Source organism: Abramis brama (assembly GCF_963993115.1).
Source record: "Abramis brama genome assembly, chromosome: 9".
NCBI classification, from domain to species: Eukaryota; Metazoa; Chordata; class Actinopteri; order Cypriniformes; family Leuciscidae; genus Abramis; species Abramis brama.
The window spans coordinates 38,262,430-38,285,603 of record NC_139971.1 but is presented as its reverse complement, the minus strand read 5'-3'; the positions used below and the strand labels follow the sequence as shown (position 1 = coordinate 38,285,603).

At 36.2% G+C, this 23,174-nt stretch overlaps 2 protein-coding genes across 3 annotated transcripts; both read left to right on the top strand.

The window, feature by feature from the left end:
• Positions 1-1,320: 1,320 nt before the first annotated feature.
• On the top strand, positions 1,321-8,963 carry rcn2 (reticulocalbin 2). 2 transcript variants are annotated; one of them, XM_084123596.1, is made up of 9 exons: positions 1,321-1,382; positions 3,034-3,147; positions 4,546-4,685; positions 4,771-4,873; positions 5,770-5,966; positions 6,057-6,170; positions 6,266-6,359; positions 7,135-7,277; positions 8,317-8,963. In XM_084123596.1, exons 2-9 carry the CDS (start codon positions 3,102-3,104, stop codon positions 8,458-8,460), a joined length of 981 nt encoding a protein of 326 aa, XP_083979722.1. In that variant the 5' UTR covers positions 1,321-1,382; positions 3,034-3,101; the 3' UTR covers positions 8,461-8,963. The 2 variants fall into 2 exon arrangements, with proteins under 2 accessions (XP_083979722.1, XP_083979723.1); XM_084123597.1 differs by lacking the exon at positions 1,321-1,382 and adding an exon at positions 1,520-1,598.
• On the top strand, positions 8,957-22,470 carry pstpip1a (proline-serine-threonine phosphatase interacting protein 1a). Its single transcript, XM_084123595.1, has 15 exons — positions 8,957-9,134; positions 10,215-10,315; positions 10,430-10,504; positions 10,618-10,652; positions 11,429-11,535; positions 11,745-11,807; positions 16,124-16,228; positions 17,060-17,105; positions 17,302-17,381; positions 17,723-17,821; positions 19,350-19,446; positions 19,601-19,688; positions 19,981-20,063; positions 20,965-21,074; positions 21,356-22,470. Exons 1-15 carry the CDS (start codon positions 9,102-9,104, stop codon positions 21,485-21,487), a joined length of 1,254 nt encoding a protein of 417 aa, XP_083979721.1. The 5' UTR covers positions 8,957-9,101; the 3' UTR covers positions 21,488-22,470.
• Positions 22,471-23,174: the final 704 nt, after the last annotated feature.

The window sequence follows — 23,174 nt, the reverse complement described above, 5'->3', positions numbered from 1 at the left end:
TCTTTCCATTCTTTGTCAGCGAGGAGGTTTCACTCTGACAAAATGGAGTAGCAACAAGCGCACTGTCCTGCAAACCATTCCCGAGGAGCACCGAGCCAAAGAGTGGAAGGAGCTGGATCTGGACAGGGACAGCCTGCCGGTTGAGAGAGCACTTGGATTGCTCTGGTGTGCGGAAACTGACTCATTTAAGTTCAAAATGGAGGTCCAGGAGAAGTCCTGCATAAGACGTGGGATGTTGTCAGTTTCCAGCTCAGTATACGATCCACTTGGGTTTTTGGCACCAGTTGTGCTGCCTGCAAAGATCATGCTACAGGAGTTATGTCGGAGGAATTTCGGATGGGATGAGACTGTGCCCTACGACATTTTGCGTGACTGGACAAGGTGGTTGAAGGAGCTGAATGCACTGTCTGAATTCAAAGTTGAGAGATGCGTTAAGCCCATAAGCTGTGGGTCTTGCATAAATGCTCAGCTTCATAATTTTTCAGACGCAAGCGAACAGGGGTATGGCACGGTCACTTACCTTAGAATCCAGAATAGCAACGGTGACATTCATGTTGCCTTCCTCATGGGCAAAGCCAGAGTAACACCTTTAAAGGTCATCACTGTTCCCCATCACTGGAGTTAACTGCTGCTGTGCTTGCTGTTCGTGTTGACCTGATGTTAAAGAAAGAGCTGAGGCTCCAGTTGCAAGAATCTGTCTTTTGGACAGATAGCACATCTGTGCTCAAGTATGTCATGAATGAGGACAAGCGTTTTCATACTTTTGTTGCGAACAGAGTCTCTATTATCAGAGAAAGCACAAAGACATCACAGTGGCGATATGTTGGCTCAAAGGTGTGAGCCAACATATCGTTGCTTCCCTCCAGCAACACAAACATGTGTTGCTGGAGGGAAGGTGCACACAGTTTTTTGACCGCTAAGCTATGCTACACTGTATGCCATGCTGAGGAAATCTGTACTGGTGAAGGACTTGGAACTGTGGATTTATTGACTGTTTGTTGGACTCTTGCTTACTAGAAATGAGGACCAGTCACGGTAAAATAAATCTACAATGTAAGCATATTAACTTGGTGTGGACATTGCAGTGAATAACAACCCAAGCGAGCGCGTCAATTAACAAGCACCTTCCAGCAGCCATCAGCTGCTTAAAGGAGAACTCTGCAACTCTAGCGAACTCTAGTCACTTCTTCGCTGATTTTCCCTTTTGTTGTCGCGTGTTTTCCCCACGAGCTCCCCCTACAGCTGTGGGAGGGTGCGTATTTCACAACACAGTCGTAAAAAACTCACTTGCGGCGGCCTCCTCCCCCTCTCTACCGCTGCTCATGTGCGTTTGTTTTGATCGGAGCCAGCCAACTGTATCGTGTGGAGCTATGTCTACCGAGGTGGGTAATCTGGTAATACATCATACATGCGTGTGTGTTTATGTCGAATTGCCGTAAAGCAAATTGTGTTTCGCACTCGTTCTCGTTCTAGTTCTCGCTTCTCACGAGACTTCCAATTTCTATCTTGCCGGGACGGTAGTCCCCAAGTTGCAAGGTTGGTTTTCCGCCTGGGAATGCTGGGGGGAGCGGGGAAAGTCACCAATATCACCAGAACAGGTTGTTTAACCATCCAAATGATTTCTAGACAGTTTTATTAAGTTAAAAAAGTTACCAAGTTCTCCTTTAAAGTAATCGACTTGGCTGCTTACATTAATATTACACTATAGACATACAAGACAATGAAGGCATGTTCATACCTGACCGTCTTCACTGAAAATGCCCATTCGAAAATTAAGACCGACATCAACACAAAACAGTAGGTCTGAGAATACATTGAAAGCCACCCAGTGTTTGTGGGCACTTCCATGCATATCATCAGAAAATGCGAAGTCCAGAGGAATTGTTATAAGGTTCACACATGTTAAGACCACCATATACACAAGATAGTAGTGCCTAAAAGACAGAAAAAGGCAAATTTTAACATTTCTTTTTAGATCACTGTGATGGCATTAATGGCACATTGACAGACACAAGAAGACATTACATCCTCATGACAACATATTTATTTATTTAAATAAATAGTGATAATGCCATAGAAGACTTTATACCTTAAATTACCATGCAAAAACATGGTACATATCACATAGTATCATTAGTAGCACACGTTATGTATTAATTTCAATTGCAAGTGTAAATTTTTTAATATAAAATGTTATCGTTACATTTTATATTAGGCTACTTGTATTTATTTAAATTTAATCGCGTGTATTAAAAATGTGAATGTGAAATATGTATTTAAATTGTGTTTGATTTTATTAAGATATTACAAAAAAATATTTGTTCAGTGTAACATTAATCAGTTATCGTCTGTCATTCATGTTTACTCTTAATAACCGTACTAGAGATAAAATAAGACATAATATCATAAAATATAGCCTATATAAATATATATTTTTACGTTACAACGATCACACTTCTAATTACCATAATCCATATGCTGATGCTGAATAATTAGAAACTGAATTACGTTGGTTAATATGAAATATGGTGAGCGTTAGTTTCCAGGCTAGGTGAGTCTGTGTTAACGTTAACGTACCTGAAGTTACTCCGTGGGTTCAAGACCCAGCGGTGGGTTTCAGCTTCAGCTTCCTTATTCTCTCCATTTTCGTCCACTTCAACACACGCTGATCGTCTTCCTTTTACGAGATCTTTAAGTTCTGACCAGCTTGTTTTTCCCTGACCACTTGAGCTATGTTCACTCATCATCGCGAAAAACAGACTGCAGAAGTATTTGTTATTTGTTTCTGTTTGAATTTTAGAATGATGCGATATTGCGAATCGGCGATAGTTCCGATTCTAGAGAGCATTTGATTGGACAGAAAATATGATGAAATTTTTAACGTTTATATGTTCTAAATGTGAATTTTGTCATTGTTTTGGAGCACACTAGCTATATAAAAGTAAGGCTAACATATTCATACTAAAAGCCACAAAAAAGAAGCCCATTTTGATTTCATGGGGACTTTAAGGTCTTTCTCTGCTCGTCCTCCAGGCCTGCAGGTGGCGGTAACAGTACATGCAGGAAACGCTGAGTGAGAGTTCAGATGACCGGAGCGCACCATGGCAACAAGCTCAGCTCAAAACTTTAGCAACCAGCCTTTCGAAAGTAAGTATTTTGTCTCTTAAACACGTATGGTGAATACTTCTTGTAGGTGCCTTAAATAAATAGATAACAGAGTGTTATCCTTGCCATGAATTTGCACATTTTCTAGTTGCCTTTTACATAAAAAATACTTAGCAGTTAGTTAGCCACCAAAGCGCCTTCCACAATATCAGAAAGTCATCATAACACAAAAGGAGATACATGTTATGTATAGTTTTATTTAAATATATAGTTTGACTACAGACTGCTGTTATTTGAAACCTCTTTGTTATTCTCCTTCCTTACCAACGTCGATATTGTAAGATGATTTGACATGGGAATGTGTAGCCCATCATCACAAGAGGGCAGTCGAGATCATCTTGTTAAAGGGATAGTTCACCCAAAAATGAAAATTCTGTCATTAATTACTCACCCTCATGTCATTCCAAACCTGTAAGACTTTTGTTCATCTTTAGGATACAAATGATGATCTTTTTAAAGAAATCTGAGAGCTTTCTGTCCCTCCATTGACAGCGACGCAACTACCACTTTGATACTTAAAAAAGTTCATAAAGAGATCGTAAAACTAATCCATATGAATTAAGCGGTTTACTCAACATTTTCTGAAGAGACAAGATCGTTTTATATGATGAACAGATTTAATTTAGGCTTTTATTCACATATAAACATTCATCAACTCACACATCAGTTGTGGTAAACGGAAGCTAAAGCATGTTCGCTTGACGTGTGAGAACCAATGAGATTCATTCTCGTGTTACGCAGCACATTTGAGCTTCAGCAAGAACCAATGAGGTTTGTTCTCACGCGTCAAGCAGGTTCGATTGAGCCTCTGTTTATATTCGCTGATCAATGTGAATAAATCCCAAATTTAATCTGTTCACCATATAAAGCGATCGAGTCTCTTCAGAAAATCTGGACTAAACCGCTCAATTCATATGTATTAGTTTTATAATTTTTTATGAACTTTTTTAAGCATCAAAGTGGTAGTTGTAGCTGTCAATGAAGGGACAGAAAGCTCTCAGATTTCATTAAAAAGATCTTCATTTGTATTCTGAAGATGAATGAAAGTCTTACAGGTTTGGGTTGACATGAGGGCGAATCTATCTATCTATAAATTACATAAACTCTGACATAAACACTCTGTCAGCTACACTGTTTACTTCTGAATATTATATTTTATTCACGGCCATCATTTGTAGTAACCTAGCCTGCTCCCTGAATTCAATGCGTTCACAGTCTCTTTCACGGGCACCAAACCAACAATTACTAAAAACACACACAAAAACTGATTTTGCATGGGCATTTTGCACTAGTAGCTAATTAATTACAGATTTTTCATTTTTGAGTGAGCTATCCCTTAAATGATGGGGCCTAATTTGTTTGTACTTGTGTGTTTATCAGGTTTAAAGATTGCATACACAGCTCTATTATTGCTGGTGGCCTGTTGCGCATCAGGAGCTATTGGCAGCCAAATTGTCCAAGAGGATCATGTAGTCAAACATAACCATGAACATAATGCAAATATGTTCCTTGGCTCTAAGGTATCATCTGCATGGTTCTTTATAACAGTTATTTAAATCTTTAAAGTGATCCAGTTTCATTCTACCAACTCTCACTGTTTTTCAGGACAAAGATGAAATACAGAAACTAAATCCATCTGAGCAGCGGAAGCGACTGGTGGAGATAGTGAAAAAGATTGACACCAACTCTGATAAATACCTGACTCCAGGTCAGTTCTGGTTTGGTTACTTTACACTTATTTTAGCATGTACATATGAGACGTGTCAGATTATCTACACTTCTGAGGTTTTGTAAATGTTTTTGAAAGAAGTCTGTCTCTTATGCTCACTAAGGCTGCATTTACTTGATTATAATACAGTAATATTGTGAAATATTATTACAATATAAAGTGTTTACTATTTTAATATGTTTTAAAATAGAATTTATTCCTGTGATGCAAAGCTGACTTTTTAGCATCATTACTCCAGTCTTCAGTGTCACATGATCCTACAGAAATTATGATTTGGTGCTCAAGAAACATTTCTTATTTTAATGAGTGTTGAAAACAGTTGTGCTGCCTAATATTTGTGTGAAAACCGTGATTTTTTTTTCCAGGATTCTTTGGTATTTCTTTGATATTTCTTTCTTCCAGGATTTATTTATATAGCGCTTTATACAATACAGATTGTTTCAATGCAGCGTTATAGTGATAACAGGAAAATGTTGCATTTCAGCTGTTGTTCAGCTGAAGTCATTTCAGTATTGATTTATTTCCGTTGTAAAGATCATAAATTATTAAAATAGTTAATTTCATCTATAATGCTGTTCATCAAAAAAATTGTCATTGTCCAGCTCAGTTCAGTTATCATATAACGGTGTCAGTGCAGTCAGTATTAATATTGTATCATTATATCAATAATATTGTTGAATATTAAGCATTTTTTTTATTAAGCAAAATATAGAATTTATTTGAAATATAATTTTTTTTGTAGTATTGTAAGTCTTTACTGTCACTTTTGATCTATTTAATGTGTCCTTACTGAATAAAATAATCAATTTCTGACCCAAAACTTTTGAACAGTAGTGTATGTTAGAATTAATAAGCATTCTCTGTTGCTTCTCTAGAGGAAATCACATTATGGATACAGAGGGTGTACAGGAGATATGCGCTGGATGATGCTGAGGAACGCTTCTCTGAGTTTGACTCCAACAATGACGGTCTGGTATCTTGGGACGAATACAATATGGTCATGCATGGTCATACTGTGGAAGTGGATGAAGATGCTGTTCTTGAGGACCCAGAGGAGGAGTCACTTAGATTTGTATGTTGCATGATTCATTAGCATTTCATATTATGGAACGGGAATGAAAAGTGTTGCTTGATTGATAAAAATGGTTTTATCCACTCACAGCTCCATGCAAAGGAAAAAAGACGTTTTTATTTTGCCGATATGGATGGCTCAGCTGGCCTGAACTTAACAGAGTTCCTTGCATTTACTCATCCATCTGAGGTGGACCACATGGCTGTGAGTAATACAATAAAGCTGCAATAAATCATAAATATGATTCGATATTAAACATCCATGCATGACTATGTGCTGTGTGGTTGCATTTTCCCCAGGATTTTGCTATTGAAGATGTGCTAACTGAATATGACTTGGATAAAGATGGATTCATCAGCTTGAGTGAATTCATTGGAGATCTCCGAGCAAATGGTATGATTATGTTGGGATAAATAACAGTGTATATAGTCATTACACTAGCGATGTCCTAATACAAAAGAAAAATAATCCAATAACCGATGAATGGCTGTATTTATGAGTGAGTCATTGAATCATTCATTAATTCAACCGCCTTTTTTATCTTTCAAATAAATAAACACTTTTTTAAATGGATGGCAGCAATTAACATTTTGTCAGAACCTCTAATAAATCACGTTATTTTGTTTAATTGTCTGTTCATCATTGGAGAATCTGAAACACTGACAAAATCACGATTCTCAATTCATCCTGAATCGTGCAGCTCTATTTACATGTGACAGTGTTATTAAATTATTCGTTTTTAAAGATTAGAATATGGAAAATAAGCATGCACAATCAAATATTGACCAATAATAATACATTAAATAAATGCTAATATCAGCCGATAACCGATATGTACTTCCATATACTGTACATCATACACATTTGGCTTCATTTGAAATCAGATTTATGGGAACTCAAGATGTTAGCATCTAAATATTTTCCAGGATTGTGGTAGATACAGTGCTCGAATTGAGGGGGGGCTGGGGGGATCCGGGACCCCCCATAAGGTATTAGGGACCCCCCATAAGAAATAAAAAATAGAATTAGGGGGGTCCCTCAGATATTTGTATTTTAGTAAAAATAATAATGACAAATCTGATTAAATGCATGCAATGGATACGTAAATTTCGTGAATTGATTATGTAGATTATTATCAGAAACACATGTTTGCTTGTCTGTGTTTAAGAGCAGGACGAGCCCTCGCAGTGGGAGGTTGAGGAAACGGTGCGCTTTAAAGATCTCTATGACCAGGATAAGGATGGAAAACTCAACAGGGATGAACAGCTCCGCTGGGTCGCTCCGAACAGCTATGGGTCGGCACGAGAAGAAGTGAGTCAATGTGTCATCCAGCCGCCTTATATACTTTTTTATAGGGATGCACCGATTATGAAAATTTTGACCGATAACTAATAATTCTTTATATTTGAAAACCGATATATTGGCAGATAAATCTAAATCCAAATTTGTATATAATTTTTGGGAGCCTGATTACAAAAACAAAAGTGTCTCTGTTAAATCCATGTCCCAAGCACACAATAATGTTCTCATTATAATGTTATGAAGCCTATATGACAGACTTGTGCTGCACATGTTGCACTTAAGTGTTTTGAAGTGATTCCAATCATATTCCAAGCAATTCATAACCATTGTAGGAAACTCAGAAACAAAGACCAGGAGACTTGGTTGTATCTTCAGCAAGATTCTTTATTGAGAACACGAGCCGTCGGTAGCTGCAGTCATCAAGTCTAACTAAGGCAGTGCACATTGTGGTTTATAAGGTTTATATTATATAAGCACCTCGTGACGACCTTAAACAAAGCATGCAAATGAAGTATCCAGGTTTAGGAACCCGCCTTAGACTCTAGAGTGTTACTAATTCTAATCCAATCAGCATAACTATTCAAAGACTGGGACAGGGGCTCCAAGAGCCATTAAAGACAAAGGGTGAGTCTCAGTAATCTGACTCATTTAACTTACAATAGAGAGAACAGGACTGGCAGGAATCTCTTGCTGGAAACAGCTGATATCATCATCATAACCTTAAATGCTAAATGTGCTCTACCTTAGTTTTTCATGTTATGTTATCTAAGGACATAAGATCAGCAGATCTTAAACAGATTCTTAAATTTGTAATCCCACACCATCATGGCTAACAGTGCGCATCTGAAGTGTCTCGGCTGAAGGAAATAATCCATTATTTATCAGCTATAATATATAGGATAAATTTTCTTATTGGCCCTGATAACAACAACATTAAAAATGAACATATATCGGCTGATACCGATACAGTGGCCGATATATCGTGCATCCAGTTTTTTACATTTGTAACAATATATTCTAAATATTTTTTTTCTTGATTGTTATACAGGCTATTCATCTCATCAAGGAAATGGATCAAGATGGCGATGAAAGGCTCTCAGAGTCGGAGATTTTAAAAAGCCAAGACACTTTCATGAACAGTGAAGTGACAGATTATGGCAGACAGCTCCATGTGCCACATGATGAGTTGTAATAGTTGAAACCTTTTATAAATACTTGTGGTGCCACAAAGAACGACTACTTGAGTTTTTACGCATTCATTTTAATTTGATAACATGCAACTGGTACTTTTATCAATGCTATTATCTAATTTGACCTGTGATGTTGCCTTTTATTTGAACTAAGCTGTGTAACATGCACTTTTCTTTTTGCTCCCTCTATAAAATGACTAGTTATCAAACTCAGTTATTGTGCTGTTGCTTGCAGTCAAAAGATAATCAAATCATAGTTTGTCTTGATTTAACTTGATTTACCTAAACTACTTAACTGAACCCTGTTTCGATTTAGATGGCTTTGTTTGCTCAAACTATTTGACAACTAAAGACTCTTGACTCTATACATTTTCCAAAATCCCACTGTTTCAGATGTGTCATCCTATTTAGTATTCAAATGGCTGCTGAATGCATGCATATCTGTAGGGCAGGCGCTCTGCGGTCATTGACATAATAGGAGGGTGCTTCCTTATCTGAGTCAAACCTGAGCCACGCGAATGCGCTACGAAACGGTGGTTTCCTGCATGTGGCATTGTCTGTTCTTTCTTTTACTTTTCTTAATTCCGTCTTTGTTTCCTTCTGTGTGCTTGTATCGTTCTCACCGCTGTAAAGCGCATTTAGAATGACACCGTTACAATTCAAAGATTCTTTTTGGGTAAGTGAACAATTTGAGCTATTTTGACATATTAGATTGAACAACTCTGTTTGGACATGCTTGATGTTAACCATATCGCATATGATGATTGACAGGGTAGATTATTAATATGTCTAACAGCATCACATCACCTTACCTAAAGAATGTATTGGACGAGTTATTAAATCTCAATATTTTTTGTGCACTTTCATTTCTAGGGATTAGGATTGCACTTTATTTACAGTATGTACATTTTCAATATACTTACCCACAAAGTACCGAGTAGTGTAAGGTAACTACATGGGTTAAGTTAAGGTTCAGGGTTAGTACCTAGTTGGTGTCACAGTATGTTCATGTGAAACAGGACTGTAAAATAAAGTGCTACCGTAATTAGTGTATCTGTATATAAGACAAATTTAATTATAATCTGTCATCGCTTTCATTTTCATTTGTTAACGTGTTTCAGTTAGATGTTGGATTAGATTTGCACTGACAGTACTGAGATGTTCAATAAAATTAAGTTTTGGATATGATTTTTAAGAGTAAGGTATTTGTCATGGCTTTTCTCAAAATTCTTTTCTACACTTGTTGGTTTAGAGTTTATATGTAGACATTCTGACGTTGTGTCATGGAGATGATCTGTAGGCTTCCTGTTGAACGGCTGACTGTGTGCCCACTCTTCTCTCTCTTTAGCTTTGATCTGTGTTGTCGGAGCATCCATCTACAAAGCGACTTCTGGGTTGATTTGCATGTAAAGCCACGCGAGTGCTATTCAGTGTTAGTTGTGCATACAGCTGGTGTCAAAATAGTCATTTTCTTTCCGTTGCAAATATGGTTAAATTATTAGTAGCATTCCATGTTAATATTGTCGCACGTTGTCAATGATTAAACTGTTTAACCACCTTAGACAGTACCACATATTCGTTTTTGCATAGATATCAACTCTTCAAATAAGGCCTTGTTTTTATGAACATAGTGCTACAAGTAGAGCCCAGAAACTTCCCAGGGATTCAGGATTAAAACTGAGATGCACAGTCCCTCATAACCTAAATCTTGTTGCTGTTTTATGATAGTGGAGAAATCTAATCCTCTTGGTTCCAGGGCCCAGAATTCACCAGCAACACTGGATATGAGGCTCTTATCCAGAGGCTATGTGATGGGCGACGAGCTTGCAAAGATATGGAAGAGCTCTTAAAAATGAGGTAACACTGTAAAATTGCATATTTCAATTCTTTTCAAGGTACGCTGATTAGCGTTGGTATGTTATGGTCTAGTAAAGCGGTACTGGTTAACACAGTACATTCCTCTGCTCATAGGGCGATGGCAGAGGAAAGATACGGAAAGGAATTGATTACTATCGCACGCAAGACAGGAGGGCAAAGTGAAATTGGGTAAGCAAACATTGTATGCATTATTTCATCTATTTATTTATGTAAACATTGTCTTCTGGTTTTAATATTAAATCAATTAATTTAATCGTAATTTTGTTGATTTGGTTTTGTAGCACTTTGAGGGCATCGTTTGACCAACTAAAAGTCCGTAAGTAACACCCCAAATTATAATTTGCTTAGTTTGCTTTAAAAATCAGAATGAGTGTTCACAAACACACGTAGAATATAAAACACATAGAATATTACTTACAAATTTAAAACTGTAGTTAGTAACAATTTATTACATTACAATAATATAAGCTGACTACTTGATTACTTTTGACCTTACGTTTAGCCTTAACTTGTTTATCACATAGATTTGAATGGGATAATCTTGTACTACAGAGACATAAAAAATACACAGAGGAAAAAAAATTGATTTTCTTTTGAAAAGTGCATTAAAAATTACATTACAACAGGAAATTGCAACATTAAAAGGAACTGCAGAGGGTTTATGAAAAGGTAATAATTATTCAAATCATGAAAATCAAATCAAACCATAATAAAAAAAACAATCAAAATAAAACACGAAAAGATGATTGTTTTATTGATTATTTGAATATTTTATTTGTTATGCTGTGTGGTCTCTGACTTGTGTAAACTGGAAGACTTTCTGAACATACATAAGCAATATGCTGTTTTAGAAAGGACTATTTAAAGTGAAAAAAGAATAATTAGTGAAAATCAATGAATGATGAATAATTCACTGCCATTTTGTAAATGTTAAGTAGTCATGTTCTCAATAAAAATGTATTTTAAAATGTAATATAAGTATATAATTTTTGGAATCTGATTACGTAATCCAGATTACATATAATCAGTTACTAGTATATACTAAACCCATACCTTCAAGATCACTGATGAATATGCTGTTTTCTCTCTTAGAAATGGAGAACATTGGAAATGTGCGCATTCAGCTTTCCGGGATGTTACGAGAAGAGGTGAAACGAATGGAGCAGTTCAGAGAGCGACAGAAAGAGCAGCGGAAAAAGGTGAAACGCTATGCGATGCTTTAATTAATTATCTTGCAGAACCGCAGACTACTTTCTCAGAGGTGCGAACAGGGTGTGAACAAATAATAATACTGGTTTTGTCCAAACCAAGTTTGGGATCAGAGATACCTCTGATTTATTAAAATAGGTGCTACCTGTAAAGCTCAAGAATTCAAATGACGTCTTAATTTTTATTTTATTTTTTACAGTTTGAAGGGGTCATGGAAAAGGTTCAGAAGATCAAAGTATCATTACATAAGAAAACCACAGAGGTGAGTCTAACTTGCTTGAAGTCACAGAAGTGGCTTCAGTTTTATGGACTACTCAGTGAATCGTATTTGCCTAATACAGACTGAAAGCAGAATATCAGGAAGAGGAAGGGAGAAATGAGAGTGATTTAAATCATCAGTGCTTTGCAGCTAGTGTGCAGGGCAGGGAGGGGGGGATGGGTCTTCAAAATGTTGTAACTGTCACCTCAGGAAGTCTCACTTCTCTACTAGATGTGTATTCTTTCTCGCCTGCACACTTCTGTTCACTCCCACCAACACAGGCTCTATTTTATAAATGTTGGGTTTTTTTCTGTTCCTCATTTATTTGTAATTTCCTGAAACAGACTTCTGTTGTCAAGAAAAATATGCATTTCCGTTTGTCTTGGTACATCAGACACATTCAGAAAGCAAAAGCGTGTGTTAGGGGTGAGGCGAGGAGACGTTGAAGGGTACTTACTCTGTATTATCATATAGCATTGTAAAAAGCGATCTGATTTGATAAACAAACGAGTAAAAGGGGATGTGACTATCTGTTCTAGTCAGGAACTGTCAAGGTGGTTGTCTGACTTAGTGGTTAAAGATGAGGGTTATGATAACCACTAAATGAAAGGTAGTTACCGTAGTTCCGAATGATTAGTTTATGTGCTTCTTCCACCATTGTTCAAAAGCACAACAGGTTGTCAGCGGGACTGTCCCTGCACTCTTCTATAGAACCTTCAAGCATTCCATCAGGCATCATAGAACCTTTAGGGGTTCCCATCATGAGATTATTTTATGGATTTAGTTTTGAATATTTTTATATTTTAATTTCATTTTATGAATTAAACGGCATGTAAACATGCTTTATCACTTGAATTTCTTCTTATATAGAAGACCATTTTAGCGTAAAGGGTTCTTTAAAATTGAGTTAAGAACCCTAGGGTTCTATGTAGAAGTTTATTGAACCTTGTTTTCTAAGGCAGTGTGTCCACAAAAGTGTTTTTAGCCAGCGGAAAACGCCTTGCTGTTTGCACTTTGGTGAGCGTTTTGGCAGCGCAGCGTTTTTTTCAGTTGAGACCATTGAGACGCTTTGCTTCCTATGACGTATGACACAGAACATCCACGGAAGGGTTATTATTATCTAATTGCACAGATAGTTTGTTTCTGTATAGTTTCTGTATAAAAATGTCAATACAGGGTAAAGTATCTTGTTTAAAATTATTTTGTTCCGTTATTATGCTTCTTGTTGTCATCTGTTGACGATGTACAAGCAGAATGGAGCGGTTCGGTTGGTAGCTGTTGTTTATGTCCCGCCCCTCCTTCACTGTGATTGGTCGGCTGGGTAAAATGTGACAGTTGATGAGTGCTCCGTTTTAATGGTGCGTTCAAGTCATCTCGTATAGATCGTATTTACGAGTTGCACGCACTTTTTTACAGTCTATGCTTGAACGCCACCACAATGTCGTAAATACCAGTGGGGAACTCGGGATTTTCTCTAAGCGCCGATCTTTACGAGTTGGGGGCGTGTCAGTGATTAACATGGCGGAATACACAATACGTAAAGGTATTTAGCTGTGATATTGTCAGGCTTTTCTATTAACAGTTCAGTTAGTTAGCTAATCGCCAACACAGAATATGATAGTATTATAATATAACAATGCAACATGTAACGATGTGTTGGCAGTGGCTTCATAAATTAATTAAAAACATAAAAATACAAAGTACACCTGATGCACATTTCTTTGTTCTTCATTTTCTAGAACAAGAGTTTAAGAACCTTACTGTATTTTTGTGTAATTAATTAAGAGAAAGTACTCCGCCATTTTGCTCCGACGTAAGTGACTTGAACGCACATGCCGTTATAAGCACGACTTCCCACCTCGTACGTACGAACTTCCTTGAACGCACCATAAGTTCACATTCACATTCAACATGATTTTTCCAATTAACGTTTTTTTAAAAGCACCAGTCCATGTCCTGGTTTTCTTAAATTTGATGACATTCTAAAGATTAAGAAGCTGATTTATGATACTTGTATATTAAAAATGTAAGCCTATTGTAGTAAATCTCGTAAATCGGACTATTTTCAGACAATTCTGACTTTACTTCTCACAATTGCGAGTAGTGATGGGATTTATGGCTCTTTGAGGGGATCCGGATCTTGGCGATCCGTTCCTTTCAAAGAGCCGTTCAAAAGAACGGCTCTTTTGGCTCTTTTTAAATATTTAGTCAGTTTTAAGAAGCCAGCTTGGGGGCATCTCAGTTTATCCTGGAAATAATCACTGGGAGGAATGATGAGGTGAGATTTGTAGTCAAATAATTAAAACTCAGTTATCACACACCAATATCTGAGTTTGAATTATTCTGAAATATTGATTATTACCTCATTTGTCATGTGTGGACTATATTCCATAGGGTTGCACAACATCCCTCTGCTTAGACAGTGACATCACTATTTTGGATTTACCTTTAGTACAAAGTGTGTGTATGTGTAAAGCTACGTTGACTTATGTTATTCATACAATACCTACTCACAAATAAACATCAAAAACAAAGCCGGCTGCAATGAATTTCTGTGCAAAACAGCTTTTACTACAAACACTTCCACACAAGAACATTTTGATAGAAAACAAAAAATATTTAAAGTTTTAAATATATACTGTAGATAAAATTAGAATAAATAAAATGGAAATGTCTACATACAGTCCACTATTACTACTATTACTACTGTAAACTTTGCAAATAGGACATCAGCCCCTTCAAGTCTTAAATGAACAATAACAAAGTGGGCTGCAATGAATGTCTGTGCAAAACAGCTTTTAGTGAAAAAAATATATACAAGAACAGTATCACAAAAGAACATTTTGATAGATAACAAAAAATATTTAAAGTATTAGACATATACTGTAGATAAAATTAGAATAAATAAAATGGAAATGTCTATGTACAGGTTTTTTTTCCACTGGAGTACTCACGTGAAGGATGCGTGCACAACTATTATTAGGCAGTAGCGCCCCTCCCCCTATAACTGTTCTGTCTCGCGGAGGAGCTAATTTGTGTGCATCTGTGTGAAACACGCATAGGAAAAAAAGAACGACAGAAAGAACGGCTCCCCTCCAGCCGCGACTCGGCTCCCATCGTTCATGTTTATGAGCCGTTCAAAAGAATCGGTTCGTTTGCGAACGTCACAACTCTAATTGCGAGTTCATAGATATAAACTTACATAAAACAAGATATAAACTTGCAATTGCATGTAATAAAGTCCAATTCTGAGCAAAGAAAGAATGACTTTATTTCTCAGAATTGCGACTTTATATCTCGCAAATTCTGAGTTTAACGTTATATCATGCAATTCTGAGAAAAAGTGTCAATTACTTTTTTTTTCAGTGGCAGAAACGAGCTTCCATAAATGTGAGTTCAGTTTTCAGCTTCATAAATAATTCTGTCCTAAAAACAGCTTCCATTTTGCAGTACTGTAAATCTGATGTCATATCTGATGACAAATGATGGAGATTATGGTTTTATAGTGGGGTTTTAAAAAAATAAGCAGCAGAATCAGTATCTAGAGGAAGTAAAATATGTGATATGATATTAGCATAATTATATAAAAGGAAGTTTAGTTTTCCATTAGTTTAATGAATGTCTGGTTCTCCTTTTGCTTAATGATGTTTGTATATTGAATTAATTGACCATTTATCAGTTTGATTTGGAGCAGATTGATTGTATATGTCTATGTGTGGGTCAGTGAAAGCAGTTGAGTCAGATTACATGAATGTAGCCATTTTCAAGTACCGTAGATAACGTTTATTCTGGCATTTTCTGTGACTTTTCATGACACAATAGAGTGAGAAAACAAACCCAAGAATCAAGAATTAAGAAGTAATTCACCACCATCCTTCAAATGAGACATTAAACCGAGGTCCTGACTCTCTGTGGTCATAAAAAAAACCTAGGATGTTCTTCGAAAAAGAGTAGCATCCTTGCCAAATTTACCCATTGGCATCTGTCTACCATCACGGCCTCCTAATCATCCCCATATACTGATAGGCTTCATCACTGTCTCCTCTCCACCAGTAAGCTGGTGTGTGTTCTGGTGAAATATGGCTGCCGTCGCATCATCCAGGTGGATGCTGCTCATTGGTGGTGGTTGAGGACATTCCCCATTTCATATGTAAAGCGCTTAGAGTACCCAGAAAAGCACTATGTAAATGTAACAAATTATTATTTATTAATTACTATTAAGACCACAAGACCACAATCATTTACATTTGTTCACTTGGCCATCATTCAAGTCTATGTGAGTAGTGCCATAATAATCCTGTACTTCTCTATTCTCCCAGTCTAAAAGGGCATATGAACAGAGATGTAAAGAGGCTGATGAAGCTGAACAGGCTGTGGAGAAGCTCAACAGTACACCCACTGTCACCCCTAAACAAATTGAAAAGGTAAAATATGGATTATTATGGGCAGAATTTGGTTTGAAACCGCCCCTGTTTCCCACCATCACAAACATTTCTTTCTATGATGTTCAAAGTGTTTCTAGGGATGCTGTTATTTAGAAGGAAGCTGTCTGACTCTGAGATGGCGAACAGGAACATGGGTTGTGTTACATTAGCAACACATTATTAGCTGTTTGATAACCTAGCCAAGCAAAAGGCTGATCATATCAATTACTGTTATGCATCCGATGTTGTAGAGAACGATACAGAAAACGCATTACCATTCTGATACATCCACTTTTAGACGACCCTGTATAATTCACTCTTCCTCTTCTGAATCAGTTTCTGGTTCAAATATAATAGGCATTCTGAGCTTGTGTGAGAGGAGGCGGAGACTAATTTGCATATTCATGAATCCACGTATATACTATATGAAGCAAGGGTGTAGAGTTACATTCAAGCTATTTTAAAGGGATATTCCACTCTAAAATGAAAATTCTGTCATCATTTACTCACCCTCATGTTGTTTCAAACCTGTATGAATTTCTTTCTTCTGCTGAACAGAAAAGAAGATATTTAGAAGAATGTCAGTAACCAGACACTTTTTGGTACCATTGACTTCCATAGTATATTTTTTTCCTACTATGGAAGTCAATGGTACCAAAAACTGTCTGAGACTGAACAGACTTCTTTGTGAAACATAAAAAAAATGTACTGACCCCAAGTTTTTCCTGATCCAATAATGAGTTCTTATAACCATTTTAAATTTTGGTACAAATGATATTGTTTGATGGCTCTGAGTATTTTGAAACAGTGTTGTGCTCTATTCCACAACAGATGCAAAACAAAGCAAAGCAGTGCAGGGACGCGTCCGCGGATGCAGGTGAGAATGGAAATACGCTTTTGTTTTCACGCATTGCAGCGTCTGCTTGCAATGCAAAAGTGATCAATTGATACATCCGAACCGGAAACTCATTCAAAGACGCTGGTAATGCCTAAAATGCACAATTTAAATACTTTCAAGCAAGATTTCAATGGCTGGAAATCCAATGAGGCTGATGCTTGTTCTCGATTGACAGAGAAACAGTACATGTCAAACATAGAGCAGCTGGATAAGATTCGTCAGGAATGGGAGACCACGCATGAATGCACATGTGAGGTAAAGAGAAACACACACTCGACTATATGTTCGCTGTCCTTCAGAAACAGCTCTCAGCTGAGGCTGTGAACCACATAGAAACACACTAAAAATGAACTTCCCTTTTCTCTGTGTTTTACACACTGCATACCACACAAACCACACATACTAAACCAAACTGCACAAGAAACTTGTTTTGGCTTATTAAAATAAGTATATCCATAACACCAATTCTGATCATCATGTGTCTCACTGACAGTTTGGCAAAGACTTGGCTAAATTATCATTTACTCTACTTAAAGGGATAGTTTGGGGAAAACTTAGCATGTAGATGTATTTACATCGTGATGTTATTTCTCCAGGTCTTTCAGCAGCAGGAAGATGATCGTATTAATATTTTGAGAAATGCTATTTGGGTCCACTGTAACCACTTTTCCATGCAATGTGTCAAAGAGGATGAGGTCAGTATAACGTAATGAAGCTTTCTCAAAGATCACACTGATAATAGCTACAGACATTACACTACAGGCAAAGCCACAGTTTTTTATTTATTTAGATATTTTGGGCTATTTTGCTTTCTTAACCTGTCTTCTTTCAAACTAGAAGGAAAAAAAACATCCAAAATACACATTTAAAGTGTTTATTTTGAGGTAATACTTAACAACAAGGTTATATTTGTTATTAACATTATTTATTGTATAAGTTAACATGAACTAACTATAAAAAAGCACTTATTAATCTTAGTTCATTTTAATTCTAACATTTACTAATACATTATTGAAATCAAAATATTATTTAATGGACCTGATCTAATATGAGCTAACAATGAACAGTTGCATTTTTTTAAACCATGTTAACAAAGATTAACAAATATTATAACAAATGTATTGCTTATTATTGTTAGTTAATATTACTTCATGGATGCATTAACCAATGGGACCTTATTGCAAAGTGTTACCAACTTTATTTTTTCGCGTTTCAATTACAATACATATCTTTAAACGCTGTTTCCTCAAAATGAGTTTTCTCCCCTAAAAATGAGTAACACTTAAATACATCAGACTTTCCAGTTTATTTCCTATTTACAGTCTGAAGGTTTTACAGAGAGGTTTGTTCGTATATCATTCGCCTGGTTTATATAACATTTAATGGTGAATGTAGTATTACTGATTTATCCCCCTCTGTATAACCTTTAACTCTTATATACAGCATGTCAACAACAATTTTTAACCTGGCTTTATTCAGATTTCTGTTCAGGAAATACGTGCAAATTAGTGCATGTTTAATTAGACAATGCCTCGTTTGCATATTTAAACATAACATTACTGAAAACTTTTAATAAAAAAATATTTTCTAAATGTACTGTGATCAATTAAGTGGGGAAGTAGGCCTGTGACCTTATGTGCCAGAGAAACAAGCGCACGGCCATCTTTAGAATTTTGTGTTTGAACTTCCTTTTTTTGCGGTAGCTCTGCATTTCTGTGGCATCACTGTCGAGAAGTAATTGGCTGGTGAAGTCAAGTGGATTTACTTATTGTAGTTAACGAAGACAGAACACAACGAGTGCATCGCTGAAAGGGGGCGGGGCTACATATTTACCTAAATTTTTACCTGTGATTTCTAAAATAACGAAATTCTATTATGTAAAATGAGTAGGAAATATGTATTATTCTTTACATTCATTATTTAAATTTAAGCAAATTTGTCACTGATCCTTTGAACTTCGTTGCTAAGCAGGAAAATTCTCAAATCATGCTGGATGTCATCATTAGTTTGCCGTCATTAAAGCGAAAGGGCAACATTTTGTATCAAAAATGTGGTATTAAATTATAAAAATGCAAAATTAGAAGCATTTCAATTGTGGTCTCAGACTTTTGGACCTCTCTGTAATTGTAAAAAAAATCACACACACACACACACACACACACACACACAAAAAATAAAACAAGTGCTGGCCATATTGTCAATTTACCCCTCATTTGTATTCAGTGTTATGAGGAGGTGAGGACAGTTTTAGAAATGTGTGACATCACGGAAGACATAAACACTTTCATCAAAACGAAAAAAACCGGCACCACTCCTGCAGGTCAGTGCTTTTATGTATTGTTTCCACTGGGTTACTGTATTAAACTTCACAAATCGCCCATAGTGTAGTTCCATAACCATATGATTTGATGATATAGCTCGTGAGAAATTTTGCGGAGGCTTTGCTTAATGAAACTTTCCATCTGTGTCTGTAGCGCCTATTGTGTTCGAGAACTATTATGACAGAGAACCAACAACGGACAGCAACGGCATCACACGCTTCGGTGGAGGTGTGATAAAGAGGTTTGTTTTCCACTGCTGGATCTGTAGGTTAATGTGTAACGTACATTATGTATTTGCCATGCTGACAAAACAGAAATGAATGGAACATGTACTATTCTTAGAGATCAGTAAGACATAAAGCTGCAAGCGGATGCGCCACACAAACATTTTTTTTTTTTTGTGGTTATCAGTAGCCTATCTCTGGTTGTCTCAATCTGCCCTTTATCTAGAAAATAATCTAGATCGCTTGTGAGCTTTAACACTTTTAATGTTCCTTTTGCACATTTTTATGCAGTTATTTTCTTTTTGAAAGGTTTTCAAATCTCTTGCAAGGCAACTGTGCCGTTGGCTCAAAGACTAGTAATGACTGTATTCAGCCATCAGCGCCTCCATCAGGTACATATTACAACATATTAATGACATTGTCAGCTCTCATATATATATATTTCAAATTGCACGTTACATTGTTTTTAAATTCTAGCCATCTTCATCTTGTAGTTACTGTAAACACAAATGTTATTCACCACCAGGGGGCACTTCAGCCCTATGACTTCATTGAATAGGATTTGGGTAGTTAAAAAAAAAAAAAATGCATTATTTTCCTTATACAAAATAATACAATAAAGAACAAAAAAATGTGCTTAAAAATACATTTAATTTGTTATTTGCTGTCAACATCTATCTATCTATCTATCTATCTATCTATACATACATACAGTAGTGGCCAAAAGTGATGTTATTTGTTTTTAATGACCCTACAAGTTTGATTAAACCATCATAAAACCAAAATATGAGGAAAAAATAGTTTATATTTTTTAAAATATTTAAAATATGAAGGAAGAACAAATCAATAAAGGTATTTATCTGGCAAAAAATGGGAAACTACAGGTACAGGTTGTTTTACAATGGACAAAAAAAGCTCACAAGAAAAATCATACATTGACTACAACAAAATCAGTTGGTATACAATAATATTTCGCTGGTTCTCTCCTTTGTTTTTGCTTGTGTTCATAAATTCTTTGCATGACTGCATGGCCAGATGTCCGCACAATTTGCCATGTTTCATTGCATTATCACAAATATAACAATTGACTCCAAGCACAACTGCGCAATATGCCTACAAATAATATTTGAAAAAGGGTGAATATGTCAATTTTCCTAGGCCGGACAACATCACTTTTGGCCACTACTCTGTGTGTGTGTGTGTGTGTGTGTGTGTGTGTGTGTGTGTGTGTGTTTATATATATATATATATATATATACACTGTCATTAATCTGTTTAATTTTTTCTTTTCAGCCGAATCAGATGGAGTGTATGCTTCTATTCCTGTATTTCCCCAAGGAACTTCAAACAGTGCTGTCTCTCAGAGTGCCACATACCAGGCTCAGTATGACTACGTAGCTCAGGTAATAAACAACAACACCAAAAAAAAAATAGGAAAATATTATTAAAATGGCCTTACAAGAGATTAGTAAGATTATGCGCTTTCTTTTTTGGGCTTCAAAATCCAAGTTCCCATTCACTCCCATTATAAAGCTTGGAAGAGCCAGGATATGTTTTTAATATAACTCAGATTGTGTTTGGCTTGAAGAAGAGTCATACACACCTAGGATGGCTTGAGGGAGAGTAAATCATGGGATCATTTTCATTTTTGGGTGAACTTACCCTTTAAGTCCTGTGTGTGCAGGGCAGTGATGAGCTCTCCATCTCTGCGGGGGAAGTTCTGCTCGTGGTGGAACAGGGAGGAGACGGCTGGTGGACGGTGGACAGGGACGGCCACACTGGGCTGGTGCCAGGCTCATACTTGGCCAAGATGTGAATTAAGAGACTAGACGGCTCTCCGTGTCCTTACACCCCCTCTAATAGCAGAGTAATTAAGGCCACTCCTTATGAAGCGTCCCAGAGGAAGATTTCCATTTGCAAAATGCATTTATGCATTAGCACATCCATATGGAAAATCTCTATGGATTGTAGTGAATGAATCAAAATGGGTTAATTTGTATATTAAAAACTGGTAATTATACATGACTATCATTATTGTTGAGATAGAGATTTATATTTATTAGAAAGTTGTTTAGAAAATTATTTATTGTGAATAAAAAGCATAAGAATGTATAAGAGATGATGACTAGGCACTACGGACTTGCCATGATTTAGTTTATGAGAAAGACAGTGTACATGTAGATATCTTCACAGAATTCAATTTTTGGAAAGTTAATCAATGGTGAGGTCATGTAGTTTTAACTATTATACACTCTCAGGAAAAAAAAGGTTCAATGGGGTTCAACATAGAACCCTATAGGGTTCCTGACGCCGTTTTAAAAAACCCTTGATTATAAAGGTTTATTTTTTCAGGTTTTTTTTACTTTATACACCTTGTGAGAAGACATGACATGAAGTGGGAGATAGAGAGAAGGGAAAGGACCATGAGCCGGGACTCGAACTCGGGTCGCCTGAAGCTCAGCATCGCTACATGTCGGACCGCCGCCATCGGAACCTCTATGCCAAAAAGGTTCTATATGAGGAGAAATGTCTTAAATAATTGTATAAGATTTTAATGTTTATCCAGGTTTTTTTTTTCTTCTATGGATAAAGTGTGATTATTAGCGGTTTAATTCATAAATTTTAATTAATTCAAACTAAATGTATAAACCTGATATATATGAAGCGCCTGACAGAACCCTTTAAGTTTCTATATAGAACCTTTTCTTCTAAGATTGTATCATCCATAACAGCTCTAAGTTCATCATTTTGCATTTATAACTTGGATGGCATAAAATGAACAATAAATCTGTTTAATTATGTTGCCGTTGACTGAATTTAATTTGGGTAATGACTCAGACTCTGTGGCTGCCATACTTTGACTTTCCACAGGCATTGAAAGGCAATTGGTTCAGACAAACTAACCTGACGCAAACGTTTTAAAGTTTTAACAGACCTCAAGTTTTAAGTTTCGAGCATTTCTCAGTCACAGTATTGGTCTTGTTATATCATATTTGAAATGAGGAGGATATCCTAGGCTATTTCCACACAAATGTTTAGCAATCACTGTTGATTACAAGGTCAGCAAAATATTAAGAATTTCGGAAGCTTAAAAATATACTGTATGTCTGTATGATTTGTCTCTTATGCTCATCAAAGACACATTTATTTGATCAAAATACTAGTAATATATTGAGAAATATTACAATGTAAAATAACTGCTTTCTATTTTAATATAATTAAAAATATTAGTTTTTTTGTTTTGACATCACAAGAAAAAATAAACATTTTAATTCTATTAAAATAGAACTGAAAACTGAATTTTCAGCATCATTACTCCAGTCTTAAGTGTCACATGATCCTTCAGAAATCATTCTAATACGCTGATTTGCTGCTCAAGAAACTTTTCTGATTATCATCATTAAAACATCGGTAAAAACAATATTATCATCTTTTGCGGAAACCATGATACTTTTAATGATTATTTGATGAATAGAGAGTTCAAAAGAAAAGCATTTATTTGA

Coding starts and splice junctions, on each gene's coding strand:
- rcn2 (XM_084123596.1), top strand. CDS start 3,102: ATGGCAACAAGCTCAGCTCAAAACTTTAGCAACCAGCCTTTCGAAA. Junction 4,874..5,769: donor TGATAAATACCTGACTCCAG/GTCAGTTCTGGT, acceptor TTGCTTCTCTAG/AGGAAATCACATTATGGATA. Junction 5,967..6,056: donor AGGAGGAGTCACTTAGATTT/GTATGTTGCATG, acceptor ATCCACTCACAG/CTCCATGCAAAGGAAAAAAG.
- pstpip1a (XM_084123595.1), top strand. CDS start 9,102: ATGACACCGTTACAATTCAAAGATTCTTTTTGG. Junction 17,382..17,722: donor CGCATGAATGCACATGTGAG/GTAAAGAGAAAC, acceptor TTATTTCTCCAG/GTCTTTCAGCAGCAGGAAGA. Junction 17,822..19,349: donor AATGTGTCAAAGAGGATGAG/GTCAGTATAACG, acceptor ATTTGTATTCAG/TGTTATGAGGAGGTGAGGAC.